Genomic DNA, 21,639 nt, shown 5'->3' with positions numbered 1-21,639 from the left:
TTTTCTTTGAGGAGCTCCAGGTGGCAGTCAAAGCTCTCTCTCTCCTCATTTAATCCCCCACAACATCCCTGTAGGTTAGGGTGAGAGGCAGTGTGACTTCATGGCTGAGTGGGGATTTGAACCCAGGTCTCTGCAAAGTCCACCAGACCACCACTGGCTCTTGTTCACAGCACCTCCCAACCCCGGGAAGTGAAGTATCCCCCTCGTGGAGCTCCAATTCCCAGCACCCTAAGCAACCTACAGTTTCTTTTGGGAAAGTCCTGTGCTTCTCTAAGTGCACAGAGAGGAAGAGGAGAGGAACAATTCTCCTTTGGCGTCTCCATCTCCTCCTGAGCTGGGATGGGAAGGGGGAGATGGGCCTCAGGTCTCCCTGGTCCTCTCCTGACTCGGGAGGTTCCTGAAGGCTGCACCCCAATCAGTTTTGGGGTTTAGCACAGCCAGCTCCCTTCTGGACCTTGTTCTCTTCCTCCTCCTCGGAAAAATCTTTCCACGGTTCTAATTTAGAAATTGTGCACAAGCACATCCGCTGGAACAAAATTTTCCGGGCCAGTTATCATCAACGGAGGGAGAGGAGGTCGCCAAACTCTTCTCGCTGGCAATTTTGTGTTTGGCCTCGCTGTGAGTTTCCACTAAAAAAGGGAGCCCTTATAGGACGCGTCGCGGGTCGGGTTTGTTTTCTCAAGCCTGAAATGTGCCCTTCTTTGTGATGATGAGCGCACAGCACGTTCCTTCTGCGCTTTCTGACTCATTGGACTGGGAAACCATCAAGTGGAAACCTGCCCCATCCCTGATCTTGAACCGAGACCAGGCTTGAACTGGGATCACCCACTTTCTCTCCACCCCGTGGGATCTCTTCTCTCGCCCGTGTCCACAATGAGCCCCTTATTTCCCCTCTCCTTTTCTTGTTTGTTGCTGGTTTATTGCCTCGGATCCAAACCAGAGTGATCTCATCCCTCCTGATTGGCCGGCCCGGGTGGGAGTCGCTTCCCTTGGGTGGATGGTAGCCAATGACAACACAGGGAGCAGACGTCCACAATGTGGGATTGTGATTTACCGTCCCTCGAACAAAGCATAAAGGAGCCCTTGAAGGCGAGCCTTTTTGTGGTTATGAAAATAAAACCGCGTGTGGATACAAAGCTCAGACAAAGGGCCTTTTTAAAGGATTTAACGTTCTGTTTATCGTAGTGCATTCAACCTTCCCCGGGCTGGAAAACCCAACAAGCGTCGGCTGAGAAAGACATGCTATTCCTAGCAGGAGTTCGGCCTGTTGTAGCTGATCGTATCGCAAACTGCCTGGCTCATTAGAGATGTACATTGGCTGGGATGCCAACCAAGGCAAGGAGTGGGGGAAGCCCGGCACTCCAGGCACCGTGGCACAAAACGGGCACCCGGCTGGCCCGGTGCCCTCCAGGCTGCAAGTCAAAGTGCTGGGTTTCAAATTCTCGTTTCGGGAGCCAGGCCCAGAGTGGCAAAGGAAACACCAGCCCCACCAAAAAAAAAAAAGGTGGCACCGTGTGCAAGCTGGCAGTAACGGGAACTGCACTTATAAGAATTGGGAACTGGTTGTGTTTCTGCTCCCAAAGACGGCACAGGCAATGGGCTCTGTTTGGCATACGCATTGCAGAGAATAATAGACTCATAGGTGGTACCCAGACGATCCGTTGAGCTTGCATGGTGGTCTGTTTGCATTGGTTTGAGGGCACTTCATAAGATGTCAGCTCAAGCAGTTGTTCTCTGTTTTCCACCATCATTTTCCTTAGCACACAAGGTCCATTTTTTTAAAGTGGATTTGTTTTGCAAGTGCCAAATCCGCTTTAACTGCACAGACTGAATTTGCCACACACTGTTGAATCACACCCACAAAATAGGATGCGTGTTGCAAGTGTCCATATTTAGCCCTCGCTGGATGGTTCCAGACGCAACGTTTGGGTTTGGTCTCAAAGCTTCTTGAGAAATAGCTCTTTTATTCACGCGGCATTTCTGAGGAGGGTCTCAAGGAGCCGCTTCTCAGTGGCGGTTGAAGGACTCAAGAGGGCCCTGGCAATTGTCTGCATGCATGCGCAGTCCCCAAGGAGTCTGGAACTGTGAGTGCCCACCATCAGGAGTCAAGGATGTCAAGCAAGACATCAGGACCCTGGACAGAAGACAAGGGAGCTGGAGGTTGCTCAAACGCTGGCCAGAACATCTGAAGAGCCTGCTGGATCAGGCCAGTCTAGTCCCAGATGCCCATGGGAATCCTGAAGTCAGGATTCGAGCACCAGAGCAATTCTCTCTTCCTGTGGATTTTAGAGGCTTTGCTGTTTCCGGCTATGGAGGCAGGGCAACAGCCATCATGTCTAGTTTCCATTGATAGCCCTCTCTTCCATGACTTGGTCTTTGCTCTTTTAAAGCCATCCAAGTTGGTGGCCATCACTGTCTCCTGTGGCAGGGAGTTCCACAGTCAAACTCTACCCGGCACGAGGAAGTGCTGTGTAAAGTGTGGACTGGAACCCGGGAGACCAGGGTTCGAATCCCCACTCGGCCATGGAGCTCACTGCATGCCCTTGGGCCAGTCACTCCCTCTCAACCTAACCTACCTTTCAGGGTTGTTGTTCAGGGAATTAAATGAGGAAACAGGTGAAGCCATGTCAGCCACCTTTAGCTCCTTGGAGGAAAAGGTGTGATGTAAATGCAACGGCGTGACCAGAATTGGACTTTTTACAGTCATACCTCGAGTTAAATGTGCTTCGGATTGAGCATTTTCAAGTTATGCTCTGTGGCGACCCAGAAGTAGCGGAGCGCGTTACTTCCGGGTTTTGCTGCTCGTGCATGCGCAGACTCTAAAAATGACGTCATGCACATGCACAGAAGCGGCAAAATGCAACCCATGCTCGCGCAGTTGCGTCTTATGTTCTACTCAGGATACAAACGGGGCTCTGGAACGGATCCCGTTCACATCCAGAGGTACCACTGTATTCCCAACAAAGTCATGCCATGGGTTTGTATAAGGGCATTATGATAGTGGCAGTTTTGTTTTCAATTCCTTTCCTAATGATCCCTAATATGGAATTTGCCTTTTTCATGGCCGCTGAACATGAGGTCGACATCTTCACCAAGCGATCCACTGTGGACCCTGAGGTCTCATTCTTGGTCACCCCCAGTTCAGACCCCCATGTGAAATTTAAGGTTTTTTGTTTGTTTGTTTATGTAGAGCTTTCTGAGACTTGATCCTGGCTTGTGGAAGAACGTGAACCTTTTGAATCACGGACCTTGCCTTGACCCGCCTGCCTTTTCTCTTCCTTCTCAGATCCCTACGCCACCGTCTCCTTCCTACACCAGAGCCAGAAGACGGTGGTTGCGAAGAACACCCTGAACCCCACCTGGGACCAGACCCTGATCTTCCACGAGATCGAGATCCATGGAGCCCCCCAGAACGTTGCCGACTCCCCTCCCAACATCGTGGTTGAAATCTACGACCACGACACCTATGTAAGTGGGTAGGAACGTGAGAATACACCGGGGAAATGGGGCGGCTAATCTCAAGAAAGGTTTCTTCGGGATAATGAGGATTATAATTATTTGTATGCCACTCTCAAAGGAAGGCAAAAAGTGGCGATATAGTTTCATTTTTTAAAAATATATATTTATGATTTTCAATTTTATACATTTCAATAATTTTACTGTCATTTTAACATTTTGAAACTTGACTTCCTTCCCCCTCTTTCTCCAGTTCCTTAAATTTATTTTTTAATATTTTCTGCATATTCCAAATTAACTCAATCATTTATTCATCTCCTTTAAATGTATACTCTTACAAAACTGCAGGTTAATAAAAATATCTTGCCAATGTTCTTCTCTGTTTGCAGTTTGTTTGTAAATGGTTCAATAAACCATTTCCATTCTTTTATAAAACGTTTGTCACCTTGATTTCTTATTTTTCTGATAAGTTTAGTGGCAATATAGTTAGGGACATAAGAAGTGTCCTGCTGGATCAGGCCAAGGGTCCAGCCCCTCCAGCATCCTGTTCCCGCTGTGGCTGAACAGTTGCCCATTATGGGAAAACCTGCAACCAGGATCTGAGCGCCAGAGCATCTCTCCCCTCCTGTAGTTTCCAGTAACTGCGATTCAGAAGCATCACTGCCTCTGATTGTGGAGGCAAAGCAGAGCTATCCTGGCTAGGAGAATCCGATAATAGGCCTTTCCTCCGTGAATTTGACTAATCCTTTTTTTTTAAGCTTTCAAAAGGCTGTTGGTGCCTTTTGTGGAAGCAAATTCCCTTGTTTAATTGTGCACTTCCTTTTTCCTTTTTAGCATGCATATACATCGTTACTTGTTAATTTCTGTGCCGTCCTTCATCCGAGGGTCACAGGGTGGTTTACAATATAATAACACAAAATTACATAGCAATGAACAAAAGCAAACCCCCCCATCTACAAGGGAGGGGAAAACTGAAACAAATATTATAATCTTAGAATCTCTAACTGTGAAGATACATAAAATGAAAGGGTTTAACATCAGTGAGGAGGAGGCCGATCGGGTTGAGAAAATATCGAATTATTTGGGCAGGTTTGAACAATTTGGGGCAATTAAAATGTTAAAAGTTAAATAAACCTTGTGGAGGGAGGAGTGTTAAGGTATAACGAAGTGTACATATGGTTGATTTGAATATGTTATTATTGATTATGTATACCCAATGTATCAGCTGCCTGGGGGTTTTCACTGTTTGTGTTTTGGTTGTTGGTTAAAAAATTAAATAAATAAATAAAGTATATTGCACCTACATGTCGCTTATGTAGCACATCTATGCGCTCGGTGCATGTATGCAGCTCCTGCAATGCTCCTGCACTTCTCATTGGGGCTTGTTGAGGAGAACGTCCTGCTCAATTGCGAAGATGATGAGGATTCTGTCCTTACAAGTACCGTGTTTTTCGCGCCATAAGACGCACCTGACCATAAGACGCACCTAGTTTTTAGAGGGGGAATGCAAGAAAAAAAAAATTCTTTAAAGGGAGCGCTGAGCAGAGCTTGTACGCATAGAATCATAGAATCAAAGAATCATAGAGTTGGAAGAGACCACAAGGGCCATCGAGTCCAACCCCCTGCCAAGCAGGAAACACCATCAGAGCACTCCTGACATATGGTTGTCAAGCCTCTGCTTAAAGACCTCCAAAGGAGGAGACTCCACCCCACTCCTTGGCAGCAAATTCCACTGTCAAACAGCTCTTACTGTCAGGAAGTTCTTCCTAATGTTTAGGTGGAATCTTCTTTCTTGTAGTTTGGATCCATTGCTCCGTGTCCGCTTCTCTGGAGCAGCAGAAAACAACCTTTCCCCCTCCTCTATATGACATCCTTTTATATATTTGAACATGGCTATCATATCACCCCTTAACCTCCTCTTCTCCAGGCTAAACATGCCAGGCTCTGCTCAGCGCCCCCTTTCACGAGCTGTGTGGAGCGTGTGTGCGGTGCTTGCAGGTTTTTCCCCGAGGAGGGAGAAGGGGCAGAAGCTAGAACAGCAAGAGGGAGTGCTGCGTAGTATTCCCTCTCACTGTTCTGGCTTCTGGGATAGCTGCGTAGCCTGCATTCGCTCCATAAGACGCACACACATTTCCCCTTACTTTTTAGGAGGGGAAAAAGTGAGTCTTATAGAGCGAAAAAATACGGTATTTTCTGGCTCGCTCTGAGCATTCGCCCCCCACTTTTCAGTGAAGCCGTGTGTGGGGCTGCCTTGTCCCCCTTCCCTGACTCTCTCTCCCTCTCCCCAGGGCGCCGACGAGTTCATGGGGCGCTGTATTTGCAAGCCGAGCCTGGACCACAAGCCGCGGCTGTCGTGGCATCCCATCTGGAGGGGCAGCCGGGGCGCCGGAGAGCTCCTGGCTGCCTTTGAGCTCATCCAGCGTGAGAAGGTGAGCCGAGGGGAGGCGGGGGTCTTGGACGTTGGGGCAGAAGGCTGCCCAGGGCACCGGCCGAAGGCCTGAGAAGGGTTCTGCCACATCTCGAACCCAGAGGATGGCCTCTTCCGTCTCTGAGGATGCAGGAATCCCGGGGGAGCTCAGATCCTCCAAGCTGGCTTGCAACCTCCCTGGAAGTCGCAGGACGGATTGCCTGAACCTCAGCCAGTCAAGGCTAATTGAATGTTCTTGTTTACGGAGCAGCGTTTGGCATCCAGGTGGCGGTTTTTATTTATTTGTTTGCTTGTTATAAAAACACATTGTTTCTTTGGCTGCGGGGCTGCTCAGCAGAGCACACAACGTGGAGAGAGAAATTCAAAAACATTAGCATAAAATAGCCAAAAAAAAAAAAAAAAAAAGATTGCATAAAACCTTTTCTTTCTTTCTTTCTTTCTTTCTTTCTTTCTTTCTTTCTTTCTTTCTTTCTTTCTTTCTTCCTTCCTTCCTTCCTTCCTTCCTTCCTTCCTTCCTTCCTTCCAAAATATCAGAATAAAACTGTTTGGAAACTCATACGGTTACAGGCAGCAGCCGCAGCAGACTGGGATCAACCAGCTCTGTGGCCACAGAAAAAGGCTCAGTGGGGAAAAAATAATAAGAGCCACTTGAAAATCAGGTCTGGTGGGAAGGGGGTGGGTGCTACCACTGAAAAGGCTCTGCTCAAAGTTACTGATAAGGTCAGTCACCTTTGACTGGACTTAACCATCCAGGGGTCCTTTACCTTTACCTTTACCATAAGGCTTAGCTGCTCTAGCTAGTAGCCTGGAGATGCCCCGGGGAATGGAACCTAGGACCAGTGCTTTACCAACTGCACTGGCTCCCGGTGGAGTACACGGTCAGGTCTAAGGTGCTGGTTTTGACCTTTAAAGCCCCATGCAGCCTAGGACCCACGTACCTACAGGACCGCCTCTCCTGGTATGTCCCACGGAGGACCTTAAGGTCCACAAATGACAACACTTTGGAGGTCCCTTGCCTCAAGGGGGTTAGATTGGTTTCAGCTAGGACCAGGGCCTTTTCAGCACTGGCCCCGATGTGGTGGAACGCTCTGTCACAAGAGACTAGGGCCCTGCGGGACTTGACATCTTTCTACAGAGCCTGCAAGACAGAGCTGTTCCGCCTGGCCTTTGGTTTGGACTTGGTCTGACCCTTATGTTTCCATCTCCTTATGCTTTTGATCTATGGGCTACTTTAAAACGAGGCTGCATTTTAAATTGCATTTTAACCTGTATTTTAAATTGGGTTTTTTCTCTCTTCCCCCCTCCCCTTTCCCTCCCATTATGTTTTTATTGTGATTTGATTGGTGCTCTGGCCAGGGAGGGTGAGGTATAAATAAAATTATTTATTATTATTATTATTATTATTATTATTATTATTTTATTTTGCATGCAAGTGGTTGTCATCCCCCTGAGCTGTGGCTCCTTTGTAATCTCCTGCAGGTTTGTCCCCCCTGGACCCAAGACCATCTGCTTGTGAAAGGGCCAGTTCACTTACAGTGGTACCTCTGGTTACATACTTAATTCGTTCTGGAGGTCCGTTCTTAACCTGAAACTGTTCTTAACCTGAAGCACCACTTTAGCTAATGGGGCCTCCTGCTGCCGCCGCGCGATTTCTGTTCTCATCCTGAAGTAAAGTTCTTAACTCGAGGTACTATTTCTGGGTTAGTGGAGCCTGTAACTTGAAGCCTATGTAACCTGAAGCGTATGTAACCCGAGGTACCACTGTACAGATGTTGAACCTGCTTCTGGCCGTCTCCCTGTTTGGAGGGCAGAACCACTCTCTCTGTTTGCTTTGGACAGGGGTGCAAAGCATCACCCTCTGCTGACCTCCTATCTGTTCTCCTCCATCTGATCATTTTCCACAGACAGCCTGTTCTGCTTCTGCTGTGGTTAAGTGGGGCCGGTGTTGCTTTTCCAAGGGAAATGCGGACCTTTGAGGCTTTGGGGACAGAGGTGGGGGGAGCTACACCCCCCTTCAACTCCTGGGTCTGTTCCCATTAGGGAGACATCTCTCTTGGAGAGCTGAGCCAAAAGTGCAAAGTGTCTCTATGTTTATCTCGCTCTCCAGCAGGCAAGGAGTGTGCTGTGCCGGGCTGAGGGAAGACACGTTCCGAGTCCCTGCAGCGGGAAGGAGAGGCTGGTCTGTCTGTGGGCAGCCTCTGCCAGCTGGCACCGCTGGTCTGTTGACATTGGCAGGGGTCAAGAACAGTGCCTGGCAGGAGAAAAGGCAGCCCCGGGTTTGCGGCAAGAGAGGAGCGGTTGGCAGATGGGACAATTTTGACATCTAAGGAGTGTCTGGCTGGCTGGAGCATAACTAGAGCACCAAACGGGGGCACAAACGATAGAATCAGGATTCGAGATTGGGGAGCGGAGCCAAAACTGATGGCCAGGGCCGGGTTTAGGTTTGATGAGGCCCTAAGCTGCTGAAGGTAATGGGGCCCTTTATATGTACAGCTGTTGAATAGATGCTATATATAGTCACTGATGGACCGAAAAGGTATCTCAAGCCATTTGCACATGTTGCCATGCTACCAGTCCATGTAGAATGTAGGCACCCTATATATAGAAAGGAGCAAACCAGGGATATTTTAGGGAGCAGGCTAGCAGGCGGGGCCCATGACTTACACCATAGGAGCCTACACAACACAAAACACTGTCGCTGTAGGTAGGTTTTATTTTACAGTGGTAACTTGGGTTACAGACGCTTCAGGTTACAGACTCCACTAACCCAGAAATATTACCTCGGGTTAAGAACTTTGCTTCAGGATGAAAACAGAAATCATGCTCGGGTGGTGTGGCGGCAGCGGGAGGCCCCATTAGCTAAAGTGGTGCTTCAGGTTAAGAACGGACCTCAGGAACGAATTAAGTTCTTAACCCGAGGTACCACTGTATTTGTTTTTTATCTTACATTTTGGAAATGTACATTCATTTTTTGGGGGGCCCCCAAGAGAGTGGGGTTCTAAGCTACAGCTTGTTTAGCTTATACATAAAACCGGCACTGCTGACGGCATTTGTTTTTAAGCAGAGGTTGGATGTTCACCTGTCAGGGATGCTGTAGTTGAGATTCCTGCCGTGGGAGTTTGGACTAGATGACCCCCAAAGTCCCTTCCATCTCTACAGTCCTATGATTCTACCTGGGCATTGAGTGCTTAATGCACCTCCAGAGATTCAGGGCATTTGCAAAATTTGACATCAGTTGCAGTGTTCAGCACTGTGAGAATCCCATCTCGGAGGATGTTATGACAAGTTTTAAGTTGTATTTCAATCAATTTGTTTTTATATCAGGTGTTAGCCACCCTGAGCCCAGTCTTGGCTGGGGAGGGCGGGGTATGAATAAATTATTATTATTATTATTATTATTATTATTATTATTATTATTATTATTATTATTACAGCTTCTAGGAGCCACAAGTAAGAGCTGAGAGCAGGTTGGGCACCAAGGTGGGCAAACCACCCCAGAAGGAGCCCAACGTCCTCTGGAAGTACTACTCCATCCCTGCTGTGCCAGACGGTCCATAAAACTCAAAATTAAGCATTTATAGAATCATAGAATTGGAAGGGACCTCAAAGGTCATCTAGTCCAACTCCCTGCAATACAGGAGTCTTTGGCCCAACATTGGACTCAAACCCACAACCCTGAGATTAAGAGTCCCATGCTCTACCGACTGAGCTATCCCAACCTGCATTGGATCAGCTAAGCCAAAACTGGGTTTCCATTTAACGTGCCTCGTTGAGTCAAATTTCAGAATTCCACTTTATTTATTTGCACGTGTGTATGTGTGTTCCGATTATTCCTCCCTGGTATCTGAATGAAGTTCCTTCTGGCAGCTTTATAGCTCCTGGGGGGGGGGGGGTTTCGATTGTCAGGACTAGTAAGAAGAGGAGGCTGAGCGAGGCAAGAGCCCTTGGAAGGAAACCAAGTGTTTTACAATCTTTAAATCTTTCTTTTACAAGAACTCTACATGGTGGCACGGTAGCCCTGTTCCCATTTACAGCTAGGGAACGGAGAGGTTATGGAGTTGCCACCGGAAAAGCTTCCCTGCAGGAGAGAGATTTGAACAGCGCGTTCTGCCCCCCATGGGCCTTCTGCTAGCCCTGAGGGGCCTTGAGGACGCGGTCAAGGCCCTGGGATCAGGGTGGGTGGCTCTGCGCGCTTTGGGCGCTTAACCCCCGGGGCTGGTTAAGGGTGTAGGGGAGGGGATGGCTGGCTGGCTGGGCCAGGGAGGAGGTTGGGGGTGGGAGGGAAGGTCTAATCCAGGGGTCAGCAAGGTTTATCTTGCCTGGACTGGATCGGTACCGTGGAGATCCCTCCGTGGGCTGGATCATGCATGCCTGCCCGTGATTTTCGGCGTCTGTGCGTGTGCAGACGCGATTGATGGCGCCGCGGAAGCAAGTCCCCGCACCGTGCTGCGCCAGTTTAGCACAGCACGGGAGCAGGGGGCTCAGTTTGGGGGCGGCTTGTGGGCTGGTCAAACGACCTCTGTGGGTATTAGGTTGCTGAACCCTGGTCTAATCCTTCTCTCTCTCTTTTTCTTATGTGTGATATATCTTTATTGTTTTAAAATAGGTACATTTATGCCAGGAAAGCAAACCAACCAACCAACATACAATCAAATAAACAAACAAACTATAAATTGACAAACAGACAATAGCAATATATGAAACAACACAGTTCTTATAACTAACATCATTTGTACTCCCAATGATGTGAACGATTGTAAAACTTAAAAATGACTTCCAATTATTCTTGCTGTACTTTATCTGTTGATTATCTTATACCAGACAGTTACATATTTCTTATGTAGTTTCTGTTAACTTCCCTAATCCTTCTCATGGTGCCATTGTCAGAGCTTTGGGGCTATTTTGAAGGGTACGTTCTCTCAAATCTTCCTGGTTTGTGTTCTTCTCCGTATTTTATCATGCTAAGTTGCTCTGAGACCTATCCTTCCTATAAAGCAGCCATAGGCAAACTCAGCCCTCCAGCTGTTTTGGGACTACAACTCCCATCATCCCTGATTGTTGGACTCTATGAACAGACAGGTGGAATAGACACTTTCACATATATGGACCTTATGCATAAACTGATTAGAGAGTGAACTGATCCACTGGGTCTTCTACTTTTTCCGTTGAACTTTATGAACTACTTCTGCTGAAATCTACAATTCAATACAATGAATAGTATATATTATTTTTTCAAATGTACAGCCGGTTACGTCTTGTGTGTTTATTGAATGATGCAGAACAGAGCACAAGAGGTGGGAGAGCAGCACCGAATTTTAGCGTCACACAAATTTTGAGAGCCCAAAGTCTGCTACTGTCCTGGTGCAATAGCAAGCAAGCTGGCTCCATCTCCCACGAAACAGCCCTTCAGATATCTGAAGGTGGCTATCCTGTCAGCTGCCAGTCTCCTCTTTTCCAGACTAAACACACCCAACTCCCTCAACCGTTCCTCATCAGGCTTGGTTTCCAGAACAAGATGATTAGGAGACTCTGAATGCAATGGCTTTCAAAATGGGTCTGGTGGCTTCTGCCCACGGCCAGACGTGGTCCTGGGGAGAATGACCGACTGGGGCCATTTGGGGAGCTGGTTCACTCCAGTGGCCTTGCGTGAGATGCCCGTGACAGCTGCATTTCATGGGGCCATTGCGCTGCTCTTGGCGCATGAGAATGGGGTCTCATTTGTTCCCACATTCCGGATGAAGACGCTGATACAGGTCTTTGCTTTTTGCTTCCTTCCCACAGCCGGCCATCCACCACATCCCTGGCTTTGAGGTAAGAACCCCTTTCTTGGCTGTGATTTCCAGGAACTGCTGTGGGACTGGCTGCCTTTGCCGCCTCTTCTCATGACTGAGTGATGCTGATGGCGAAGGGCCTGCTTGCGTGGCGAGTTCCCGCGCCCCCCCCCAGTGAAAGTAAAGACACGTGACACAATTACTAAGGTTAATGGGCTAAAAAAGGCCACAACTTTATTGGTTATAGGTGATGAGTGGTATTGGCTTAGGCACTGGTCCTAACCGACTATATCCGACTCCAGCCCATCCGCTTGAAGTCCGGGAAGGGTTAACCACCAGTAGGGGGAGTCCTGCTGATGCACATCAACTAGGAACTCCCCCGGGGTCACCGATGGGGGGGGCGTACCTTAGGCCCTCACCCCCATAGGCTTCAGACAGGGCCACACCCCCTGGAATCCCTTACTGGACTACCCTTCAATTTGCGGGGCAGGTGATGGCACTACCTCCCCTCTTCCATCAACAGAGCAATACCAATGCGTAACTGCCAATACCAAGAAAGTTGTGACGATTTGCCAAGAGGTAGGCAAAAACCAAGTGGCTGGTGCCAATTTGCCAAGTGGAAGAATTCCTACCAGGCCCTTTAACGGCGACCAACCAAGGTCCATAGCAAGGTCAAGGAACGAAAACCTTAAAGGGCAGGAGGGTGGGAAACCAGAGCATCTGGAGGCGGCAAAAGTGGGAGTTCCCCGGCCACGTCTGCGTTTAAATCAGGCAGGCCACACCCCCTGAGCCAGCTGATTGGCTGGCCAGGGGATGATGCAGCCAGGGATTTCCCCAATCACGCGGGGGCTGGGCTCCAGCCTCCGTGCGTGTGGTGGGGCCGTGACGCCTGCAATTCCACCTCCTCTCCAGGGCGGAAGTGGCTCTAGTGAATCTCTGGGCCTCTGGTGCCTGGTGGTCTATGGTGTGTTTGCATGAAGTGTGCACGGTCAAGGAAAGGAGGGTGTGCTTCAGCCGTCTTTGAACTGTGGCTGCTGAGTTGTTCCTTGAGAGAGACAGAGCAGGCCTTTAAGCTCTCCTTAGAAGCTGAGGGGAAGCAGGAGTTGGGGGCAAACTGTGGCCTCTTGGCTTCTCTGAATGAACTTTCCCCAGTCCACAACCCTGTTTTGGACTACAACTGTGGTCAGTCCCAGAATTACGTGGGCATGCTGGCCAGAGCTGATGGGATTTGTAATCCTAACCCTGGGAGGGCACCTGGTTGGAGAAGCTGCCACCCTCCCTTTCCCAATGTCTAGCTACACAGCTGTGCCCAGCAAGTTCCACCCGTTGATGCTCACAGCATCTTTAATTTATTTCCCAATTAAAAACACATTTATATACTGCCATTCCCCTTGTTTGGATTTGAGAGCAGCGTCTAGCAATTCAGCTTTGAATCTTCAGAGCTAGCCGGCTGTCGCTTTTTGAATTTGCCGATTTGCTATAAGCAGGAGCTGAATGACATCCAGCCATGGATAGGGCGCAAAATACCGTTTCTAACGCTGAAAATTGCTTTTTGGATGTGTGCACAAAACACTGGCATTTCTGACCTTTTTCTGTCTCTGTCCCCATCCTGCCCTCTTCGCTCCACTTCCTGTGCAATTGGGAAAACTCCGCAGACCGAGCTGTCGTCCGTCTTCGATGAGGTGAGGCTCTTTGGAGAACTTTCTCTCTTTCGCCTTCTGCCTCTCTTGGTGTGATCCAGGAAACTTGTCGCACGTGATCCCCCTCAAAATGGGAGCTCCACCACAGCCCAGGAGCCTGTCCATCCATCTCACCTGTTTGTAACAAAGGCCTTAGGTGAGCTGAGGCTCATTGGAGAGCACTGCTGCCCCTAGCCAGGATGGGACCATCTCACCTGAAGACCCTCCAGAGATGTGTCCAAGGATCATGCCAGCCCACAGTGGAGGAGGAGTGAGCTGGGGGCTTCTCCACAAGGTGGACCATAGATCAAGTCTCTCTCAGACCCCCAGGCCATGTAGCTCAGTGTCAGGGCTCCTGTCCCAAGCCCTGAAACAGAGGCTCCTCAATGTAAGAAAACAGACTTGTTCTGAGTTAGCGGGACCAAGTGACCAACAGCCATCCGTGGAAAACCCAATTGCCGTTTGCTCTGATTCAGTGGCTGTTGTTCTGAGTTAGTGGGACCAAGTGATTTTCCGAGGGACTGTGGTGGGGCGAAGGCAAATCCCCTCGGACTTGTGGCTAGAAAAGGAAACCGCTTGAACATGTGTGCTATGTACTGAGTTGAATAGGATCCAAAAGGCAGCAGTCTGATTGGTCCTAGATCAATAGGATTCAGAATGCAGCAGTCTGATTGGTCCTAGATCAATAGGATTCAGAATGCAGCAGTCTGATTGGTCCTAGAACAATAGGATTCAGAATGCAGCAGTCTGATTGGTCCTAGAACAATAGGGTCAATAATCCAGCAGTCTGATTGGTCCACAGGAGCCACCCAATCCAGCTCCAGGTGGAAATGAATCCGCAACCTGATTGGCCTATCGGTGAATCCTGGAATTAGCCAATCACATGGGGCCCATTGTGTAAATAATATAAAGCAGACATTCTGGGCGAACTTCCATTCCTCCTCACCACTATGAGCAGACTAAAGAGAATAAAATCCACTCTCGACTCCGAGTATATTTCAATGTGCTTTCTAGAAGTGTGGCCAAGTCCTTTATTCGAGGTGTGTAGTAATTCAGGGGCATTGCCCAAGGCACAACTAGGAAATCTGAGATGAGCCTGAGACTGTATGAAAGCGCCCAAGATGTCCCAACAGATGGGAATACGCCTCTGGTCAGCTTTTAAAGGCGAGACGTGGCACCCTTGCTCATGAGACTCTGCATGTGAGGCTGGTGTGCTTGGAGCTGCATGCTTCCCTACGAGACAGGGGTTCATCTGCTTTCCATCTGCACTTTGGAAGTATGGCTGATCTGCCTTCCAGGATGCTCTTAAGAATGGCTGCAAGCTCATGCATGGGGAAAGCTTGGGAAAGAAAAGCGCATGGCTTTGTTAGATCTGCACAGAGAACCGTCTCCCACTTCCATGGAGCTTTCTTTCCAAGAAAATTGGGGTTGAGATATCTGGGGACAGGGAAGGATAATGGGGGACTTTGGGTTGAATGTGGAAGATATAAAGGTAAAGGTAAAGGGACCCCTGACCATTAGGTCCAGTCGTGGCCGATTCTGCGGTTGCGGCGCTCATCTCGCTTTATTGGCCAAGGGAGCCAGCGTACAGCTTCCGGGTCATGTGGCCAGCATGACTAAGCCACTTCTGGCGAACCAGAGCAGCATTTACCTTCCCGCCGGAGTGGAACCTATTTATCTACTTGCACTTTGACGTGATTTCGAACTGCTAGGTTGGCAGGAGCAGGGACCGAGCAAGGGGAGCTCACCCAGTCACAGGGATTCGAACCGCCGACCTTCTGATCGGCAAGTCCTAGGCTTTGTGGTTTAACCCACAGCGCCACCCGCATCCCGATGGCCCCATACCTGAGGCCAGACTTGGAAGGAGAAGCTCATTTCCTACACAGGAGTCTCCCACAGATCCAGGCTGTGGCTTCCCCCTCTTTTAAAAGCTCCAGAGAAAGGAGAAATCTGGTAGCCCCCCATAGCACCAGGGCTCTGTTGGTCCAGCAGCTGCAGAGATGTGCAGGTGCAAGAGGGTCCTTTGCGCTCCTTGCGCTGGTGATGTTCCTCATCTGATGTTCCTTGTCTGCTTTCTCTCCCCCTCCATCTTGCCTTGCCTGGGACGGGCGCTTCACAGCTGTGCACCCACCTCTTCTACCAAGAAGGGCTTCTCCAATGGGTATCATCATGTTTTGCTCACCCTCTCCTTTTCCACCGCTTTCTGCTGGGCAATCATCTTGGGGACTGGGCAACTGGGCCAAAGAGCTTCAGAGCACTCCCCCTGGAGGATGAAGGCTACCAGATTGCCGTGGGGGCTAAGAACAGAACCTCCTCAGGCAGGGGCACTGTATCTTGGATGCCAGGGACCAAAGACCAGAGACTTCTGCCAGGCTGCTGTTGGAATGGGAGTGCCGGGCCAAAATGCCCCCTTCAGGGCAATTATTATCAGGTCTTTCCTATGAAATGCACCTGGAATTCTCCTCGATTCGGCCACACGCTTCTCTTCTCGTTGCCTTAAATGTTGGAAGAAACCTCACCCCGCCCCCCCAAATCTGCAGAATAAATGTCTGAGGCTCTTTTTGCCCATTGCTCACGCTCCAGAGACGACTGCCTTAACCCTTTGCTACCCAGCCATTCTAATTTCCCACTTGGCATCATGGGTCACGGAGTCCGTTTGGCAAGCGAGATTTTTGCAGACTTAATCTTCACAGCACCCCTGCGGCAGGGGTGTGTGTGTGTTTGCCAATGCTCCCTGTTTTTCTCAGAGCCAGAGGATATGTGAAGTTGGTACATTATTTGGCGGGGTGGTGGTTCAGAGAGTTTTAACGGTGCCCAGTTGCAATTGCCTAGATGTACGGGTTTTTTTTAAAAAAAGAATGTTTAAAAATGCAGGCCCTTTCCATTCCTGCAATTTTGGAGCCCAAATCTGGAAGCTCACTGCTGAATTTGGGATCCCCCACTGCTTTTGCTTCCCCTAAGTTGCCAAACAAGAGAGCCTGGCAGCCCAGCTAAGCCTGGCGCCAGCGCCTGGCATTCTCGGAAAATTGCTGATGCTTCCCCGGGCCCTTCTTCAAATTATATTTCTTCCCCAATTCTCCCGTCGGTGCTGAGTCTGGGAGCCTCCATTTGGACTTCCCGCAACGGGGACTTATAAGCAGTGGCTCCCGGAGCCAGCTGTATGGCAGCCATTAGGGTTCTGCTTACCGCTGCCGGTAGGTAGCGGCAGAGACAGGATGGGGCCCGCCAGAGACCCCTTTGCTGTGGGGTAAATCCTGCCAGAGCCCTTGATCTCTGAGCCACCACGGCAGCTTCCTACTGCTGGGCTTGCTGGCTTGCTCTGTGCTGCAGCGCCCCCTCTGTGTGTGGCCAAAATGTGGTAATTCAGCTACTGGCTCATCAGGGATCAGGTGACTCCGTTGTCCTATAGAAGGGCAGATTCTGTCCTGGCTTGTCCAGCCTGGCTCAACTAATTCCTGGACTGTCTGTCTTGCATGCTGGCCTGACCAGCAGCCCTGGCATTTCTCATGCTTCGCTTTCTACTTCTAAAGCAAATCTAAGCATTGGGGTGGGACTCAACCTCCTAAGCAAAGTTCACTCTGATGATGATGATAATGATGATGACTTTATTTTATTTTATTTTATTTATACCACACCCACTCTGGGCAGCTTCCGACACACATCAAAACATAATATAACATCAAACAGCAACCATCTGATCCAATAGAAAAAGTCACAATAACTTTAAAATAAGCAGCTTCTATCAAACAAAGCAATATTCAACAAGCCATCAGAATCTAATAGCAAACCATAAAGTTAAACATCAGCAAATAATAAAGAGTTTACACTTATCAACCACAATAAAGAATTACCAATCTATAATCAATAAAAAAATAACAGCAAATCACAATGTATACAATTAACAGTGATTGCCATCTAGCTCAAGGTCTCCTGGCTAACCGACAGTTAATCAATACCCAACGTCTAATCAATACCCAATTAGGTTGGGTCTTGCGTACCAAAGATGCAGATGATGTCACAGGAACGAAGGAGAGTCAGGCCACTGGTCAGTCTAGATCAGTCTTGTCTACACTAGCTGGGAGCAGGGTTTAGGCAGGCAGTTAAAAGTCGAAAGAGAAGGCACCTGCTGAATCTACAGTGGCAGAGAGTTCCATAGGGCCAGGCACATGACACGAGAGGCTGAGTTTCTCTTTGTGGTCAAACGAGCCTCACCAACTCAAGGAATGGCCAATTGCCAATGGCCTGGAGAAGATATCAGGGATTGAGTTGGGATATTAGGGCTCAGGTGAAGTAATTCAGGAATTTGTAAATTTATGCAAGGACCCTGAGCCTGACTTGGGAGTAAGCGGGCAGCCAGTGGCAGCTAAGAATGGCGCCACAGGTTCTTGGCCAGCTGCTCCCATCCGCTTCTGCACCAGGGCCAAGGGCAACCCCACACAGAGTACATCACAGTCACCCAGCTGATGGCAATAGCTCATGCCCTCCTTTGAACGGTGGCACTGCCAACCTTGCAGCCGTTCGCAGAACAGCAGCCTGGCTTGGAGAAGGCAGGGTCCCTGCTACCCACCCCACCCCCTAAATCCTCCCGGTTTGCTCCATCGGGAGAGACACTCGTGGCTCCAGTTTCCCCCAGCGGACCTGGCAGAGCCCCTGCTCCCGACAAGCTGTTTTGATTTGGCAGCTCCTGGCAACCGCCGAGGAAAATTGCGAGCCGACGTCGGAGTGCCTCTGGCAGGCCACCGCCCGGCATCCCTCTCCGTAGCCTTATTAATGCGCACATATAGGGATCTATAAATAAATATGGCCTGATCCGATGTTTGAAATGTATCTGCCTCCTTCATTTAATGCAATAATGCTTTAGCCTGGAAAGAGTGACTGGCTCCTAAATTGCTTCCAACTGCTGCCTCTGGTTCGGGGGCGCCTGGTCCCCACCCCCCAGACCCCGAGGGTTTTCCATTTGCTCCGGTGACTCTCAGACTAGAAAAGATCACGGTTAGGATGACCCTTGGGAACTTTTCTTGCTAGGAAAACTAGGGCGAAGGCAGAGCAGGAAGGAAGACTCTGGAAGCGGCTTCACTGTGATGAGTTCAAATATTATTATTATTATTCTCATACCCTTCAACCTTGTAAACATAAAAATAGAAATGAGGCATAAAAACAGACATTGCAAGGGTCTCTGGCCAGGTCAAAGATGTGCATCTTCAGTATCCTGTTCAATGAAGGTGCCAGGTGCGCAGTTTAGGAGGCACCACAGATAAGATTGCGTGTCGAGACCCCGCAGCCACCCCCTCGTTGGGAAATAACTCACACAAGGACACAGGTATTAAGTTTCTGTTATTGGGCAAATTTGGCCGCAACTTTATTGAATTACAGAATGTGAGCGGTATTGGCTTAGGCATTGATTGGATCCGACTATATCTGACTTCTGCAGTAAGTCCGTTAAGGGTAAGCCACCAGTAGGGGGAGCCCTGTCGATGCAGACCAACTCAAGCTCCCCCTGGTGTTCCCATTGGGGTCATGTCATGGCCCTAGCCCCCCGACTGGGCTTCGGACAAGATCTACACCCCCGGATTCCTTTAACGGAATACCCTTAAGCATGGAGGCGCAGGTGATGGCCGCACCTCCCCTCCCCCACACAAGGTCAAACAATGCCTAACCGCAACCCTAACAAAGTTGTGACGATTGCTACAAGGTAGGTGAAAACCAAGTGGCCAGTGCTAATTTGCCAAGTGGAAAAAATTCCTACCAGGCCCCTCAGACAACCAAGGCGACCAACCAAAGTCCATAGCAAGGCCATTGCCTAACCTGCAAAATAGGGAGGGAGGGCGGGTGGTTGGGGAAGCGAGACAAGAGGAAGTTCTCTGGCTTGTGCCTCGGTTTAATCGGTCCTGCCCCCCCCCCCCCCCCCGCTGAAGGATTGGCTGGCCTGGCGCTGATGTGGCTGGGATCCCCGGGCTGGGATCTTCCCGGTGGGTGGGATGTGGCTGGGATCTTCCCGGTGGGAAGTGGGTGGTCACGCGGTCCACCGCAACTCCCCCCCCCCCGGAAGTGGAGCGGATTTTTCTCCCATGAGCCCCCTTCCCTGGCATATGGTTGTCCAAGCCCTGCATAAAAACCTCCAAGGAAGGAGAGCCTGCAACCTCCAGATGGAGACCATTCCAGCACCAGGTTGCGAAAGGTGGTGTTGAAGTGAGGAGCAGGCAGCGGAGAATCATAGAACTGTAGCATTGGATGGGGTCCCCAAAGGCCATTCAGCCCAACCTGTTAGCATGCAACCAAGGAAACGGGGCAACTGGCAGGCCCCCAGCTGGCTCCAGCCCAACGGGCGGTGTGCCGGGCGATCTCTAGTCCTTGGTGCAGCATCTGTGACCTGAGCTTCAGAAGCAAGGGCACGCTACACAGCAGAGTAAACGCTACACAACAGAAGTGGCTGGAGAGGCTGTGTGAGCATATTTTGTTGTTGTTGTTTAGTCATTCAGTCGTGTCCGCCTCTTCGTGACCCCCTGGACCAGAGCACGCCAGGCACTCCTGTCGCCGTGAGCATATTTACAAGCAGTTTATTCAGCGTAGGTAAAGGTAAAGGAACCCCTGACCGTTAGGTCCAGTCGTGACCGACTCTGGGGTTGCGGCGCTCATCTTGCTTTCTTGGCCAAGGGAGCCGGCGTACAGCTTCTGGGTCATGTGGCCAGCATGACTAAGCTGCTTCTGGTAAACCAGAGCAGTGCACGGGAACGTTGTTTACCTTCCCGCCAGAGCGGTACCTATTTATCTACTTGCAATTTGATGTGCTTTCGAACTGCTAGATTGGCAGGAGCAGGGACCGAGCCACGGTAGCTCGCCCCATCGCGGGGATTCGAAGTCCTAGGCTCTGTGGTTTAACCCACAGTGCCACCCGCGTCCCTTATTTAGCATACATCAGGACAAAAGGAAACATGTCTGATCTCCTTCGTTTCCAAAGCGAGACAGCAAAAATCAAAAGCTATACACAAACGGAAGTTCCCAGCAAGCTGTGCTGGAGTGTAAACAGACATGTGACACACAACAATTCCACACATCTGTTCTTAAGGTGGAGCGGAATATTCCAACACAACCCTCTGCAATGCGGGACCCAGCTCACGATTGAAATCATTGCACACCAGTTGTGTTTGCCTTGCTGTGTGAAGAAATTTTAAATCTGTCCATATTGCCCATAATACTTGTTACATTACAAGTGTTATTAAAATCCTGCTAATGTTTTCACCTGCTTACAGTGGTCTCCTAGCTTGGTTTGCTATTCCTCTCTGGACAGGACTTTATCTTCCTTCCATCTCTGGGCTAGTAACATCTGCGCGGCTGTTGTTGCATACATAAAAAGCCTTTTCTGATCCTTTGGAATATCGGCACCTACAATTCCTAATAAAAAGGCTTCTGGTTTTTAAATAAAATCAAAGTTATTTTATTTTTTTTTTCATTTCATTCTATATCATTTCCCAGAATGCTTTTATTACTTTAGATGACCACCACATACGATAAAAGGTACCTTCTTTTTCCTTACATTTCCAGCAGGTATTTGTACTTGTCTTACACATTTTTGCTAACTTACTAGGAGTCAGATACCACCTGTACATCATTTTCGTTTAGTTTTCTTTCAGCGTACAACATGCCGTGAATTTCAAATTTGTGTTCCATAACCTTTCCCAATCTGAAAGTTGAATATTGTGCCCCAAATCCCCTGCCCAGTGTATCATTGCTGATTTCACCTGACTCCTTTCCCTTTCTGTTCCAGTCTGAAGATTCGGACCTGCCTTACCCTCCGCCCCAAAGAGAGCCGAACATCTTCATGGTCCCTCAGGGGATCAAGCCTGTCCTTCAGCGTACAGCCATTGAGGTGGGTGCCGGAGGCCACGTGAGCCATGCCTGGGGGGCCACGAACAATCCTCTGGGAGAGAGAAACTTTCATTTGATATGATCAGGCGCAATGCATTGGTTCTGACAATACAATGCTGATTTTTGAGGGGTCGGTGACTCCCTGGTCCTGAATGGTGTAACTGTGCCCCTGAAAGACCAGGTGCGCAGCCTGGGAGTCATTCTGGACTCACAGCTGTCCATGTAGGCGCAGGTTAATTCTGTGTTCAGGGCGGCTGTCTCCCAGCTCCATCTGGTATTCAGGATGAGACCCTCCCTGCCCGTGGACTGTCTCACCAGTGGTGCATGCTCTGGTTATCTCCCGCTTGGACTACTGCAATGCGCTCTGCGTGGGGCTATCTGTGAAGGTGACACGGAAACTACAACTAATCCAGAATGTGGCAGCCAGACTGGGGACTGG

The 21,639-nt window shown here is 49.4% G+C and overlaps 1 protein-coding gene and 1 long non-coding RNA gene across 10 annotated transcripts in view; one reads left to right on the top strand and one right to left on the bottom strand.

Annotated features, from left to right (window-relative positions):
• Nucleotides 1-21,639, bottom strand: part of LOC310686051 — a 424,340-nt gene that overhangs the window by 245,092 nt on the left and 157,609 nt on the right. The window lies entirely within an intron of this gene.
• The window catches only part of DYSF (dysferlin), a 195,327-nt gene that overhangs the window by 100,323 nt on the left and 73,365 nt on the right, over nucleotides 1-21,639 (top strand). For 8 of the 9 annotated variants that reach the window (XM_083520415.1, XM_083520413.1, XM_083520411.1 and 5 more), the window contains 5 exons: nucleotides 3,287-3,468; nucleotides 5,745-5,885; nucleotides 11,666-11,695; nucleotides 13,311-13,337; nucleotides 21,100-21,201. In XM_083520415.1, the coding sequence (XP_083376541.1) occupies nucleotides 3,287-3,468; nucleotides 5,745-5,885; nucleotides 11,666-11,695; nucleotides 13,311-13,337; nucleotides 21,100-21,201 (482 nt within the window). Of the gene's footprint in view, nucleotides 1-3,286; nucleotides 3,469-5,744; nucleotides 5,886-11,665; nucleotides 11,696-13,310; nucleotides 13,338-15,453; nucleotides 15,496-21,099; nucleotides 21,202-21,639 lie in introns of all 9 variants that reach the window. The other variant, XM_083520417.1, reaches the window with a different exon arrangement.

The sequence above is a fragment of the Podarcis liolepis genome (genome assembly GCF_965112155.1).
Source record: "Podarcis liolepis genome assembly, chromosome: 9".
NCBI classification, from domain to species: domain Eukaryota; kingdom Metazoa; phylum Chordata; class Lepidosauria; order Squamata; family Lacertidae; genus Podarcis; species Podarcis liolepis.
The sequence above is the reverse complement of the archived record's forward strand: the minus strand, read 5'-3'. Positions and strand labels throughout refer to the sequence as shown.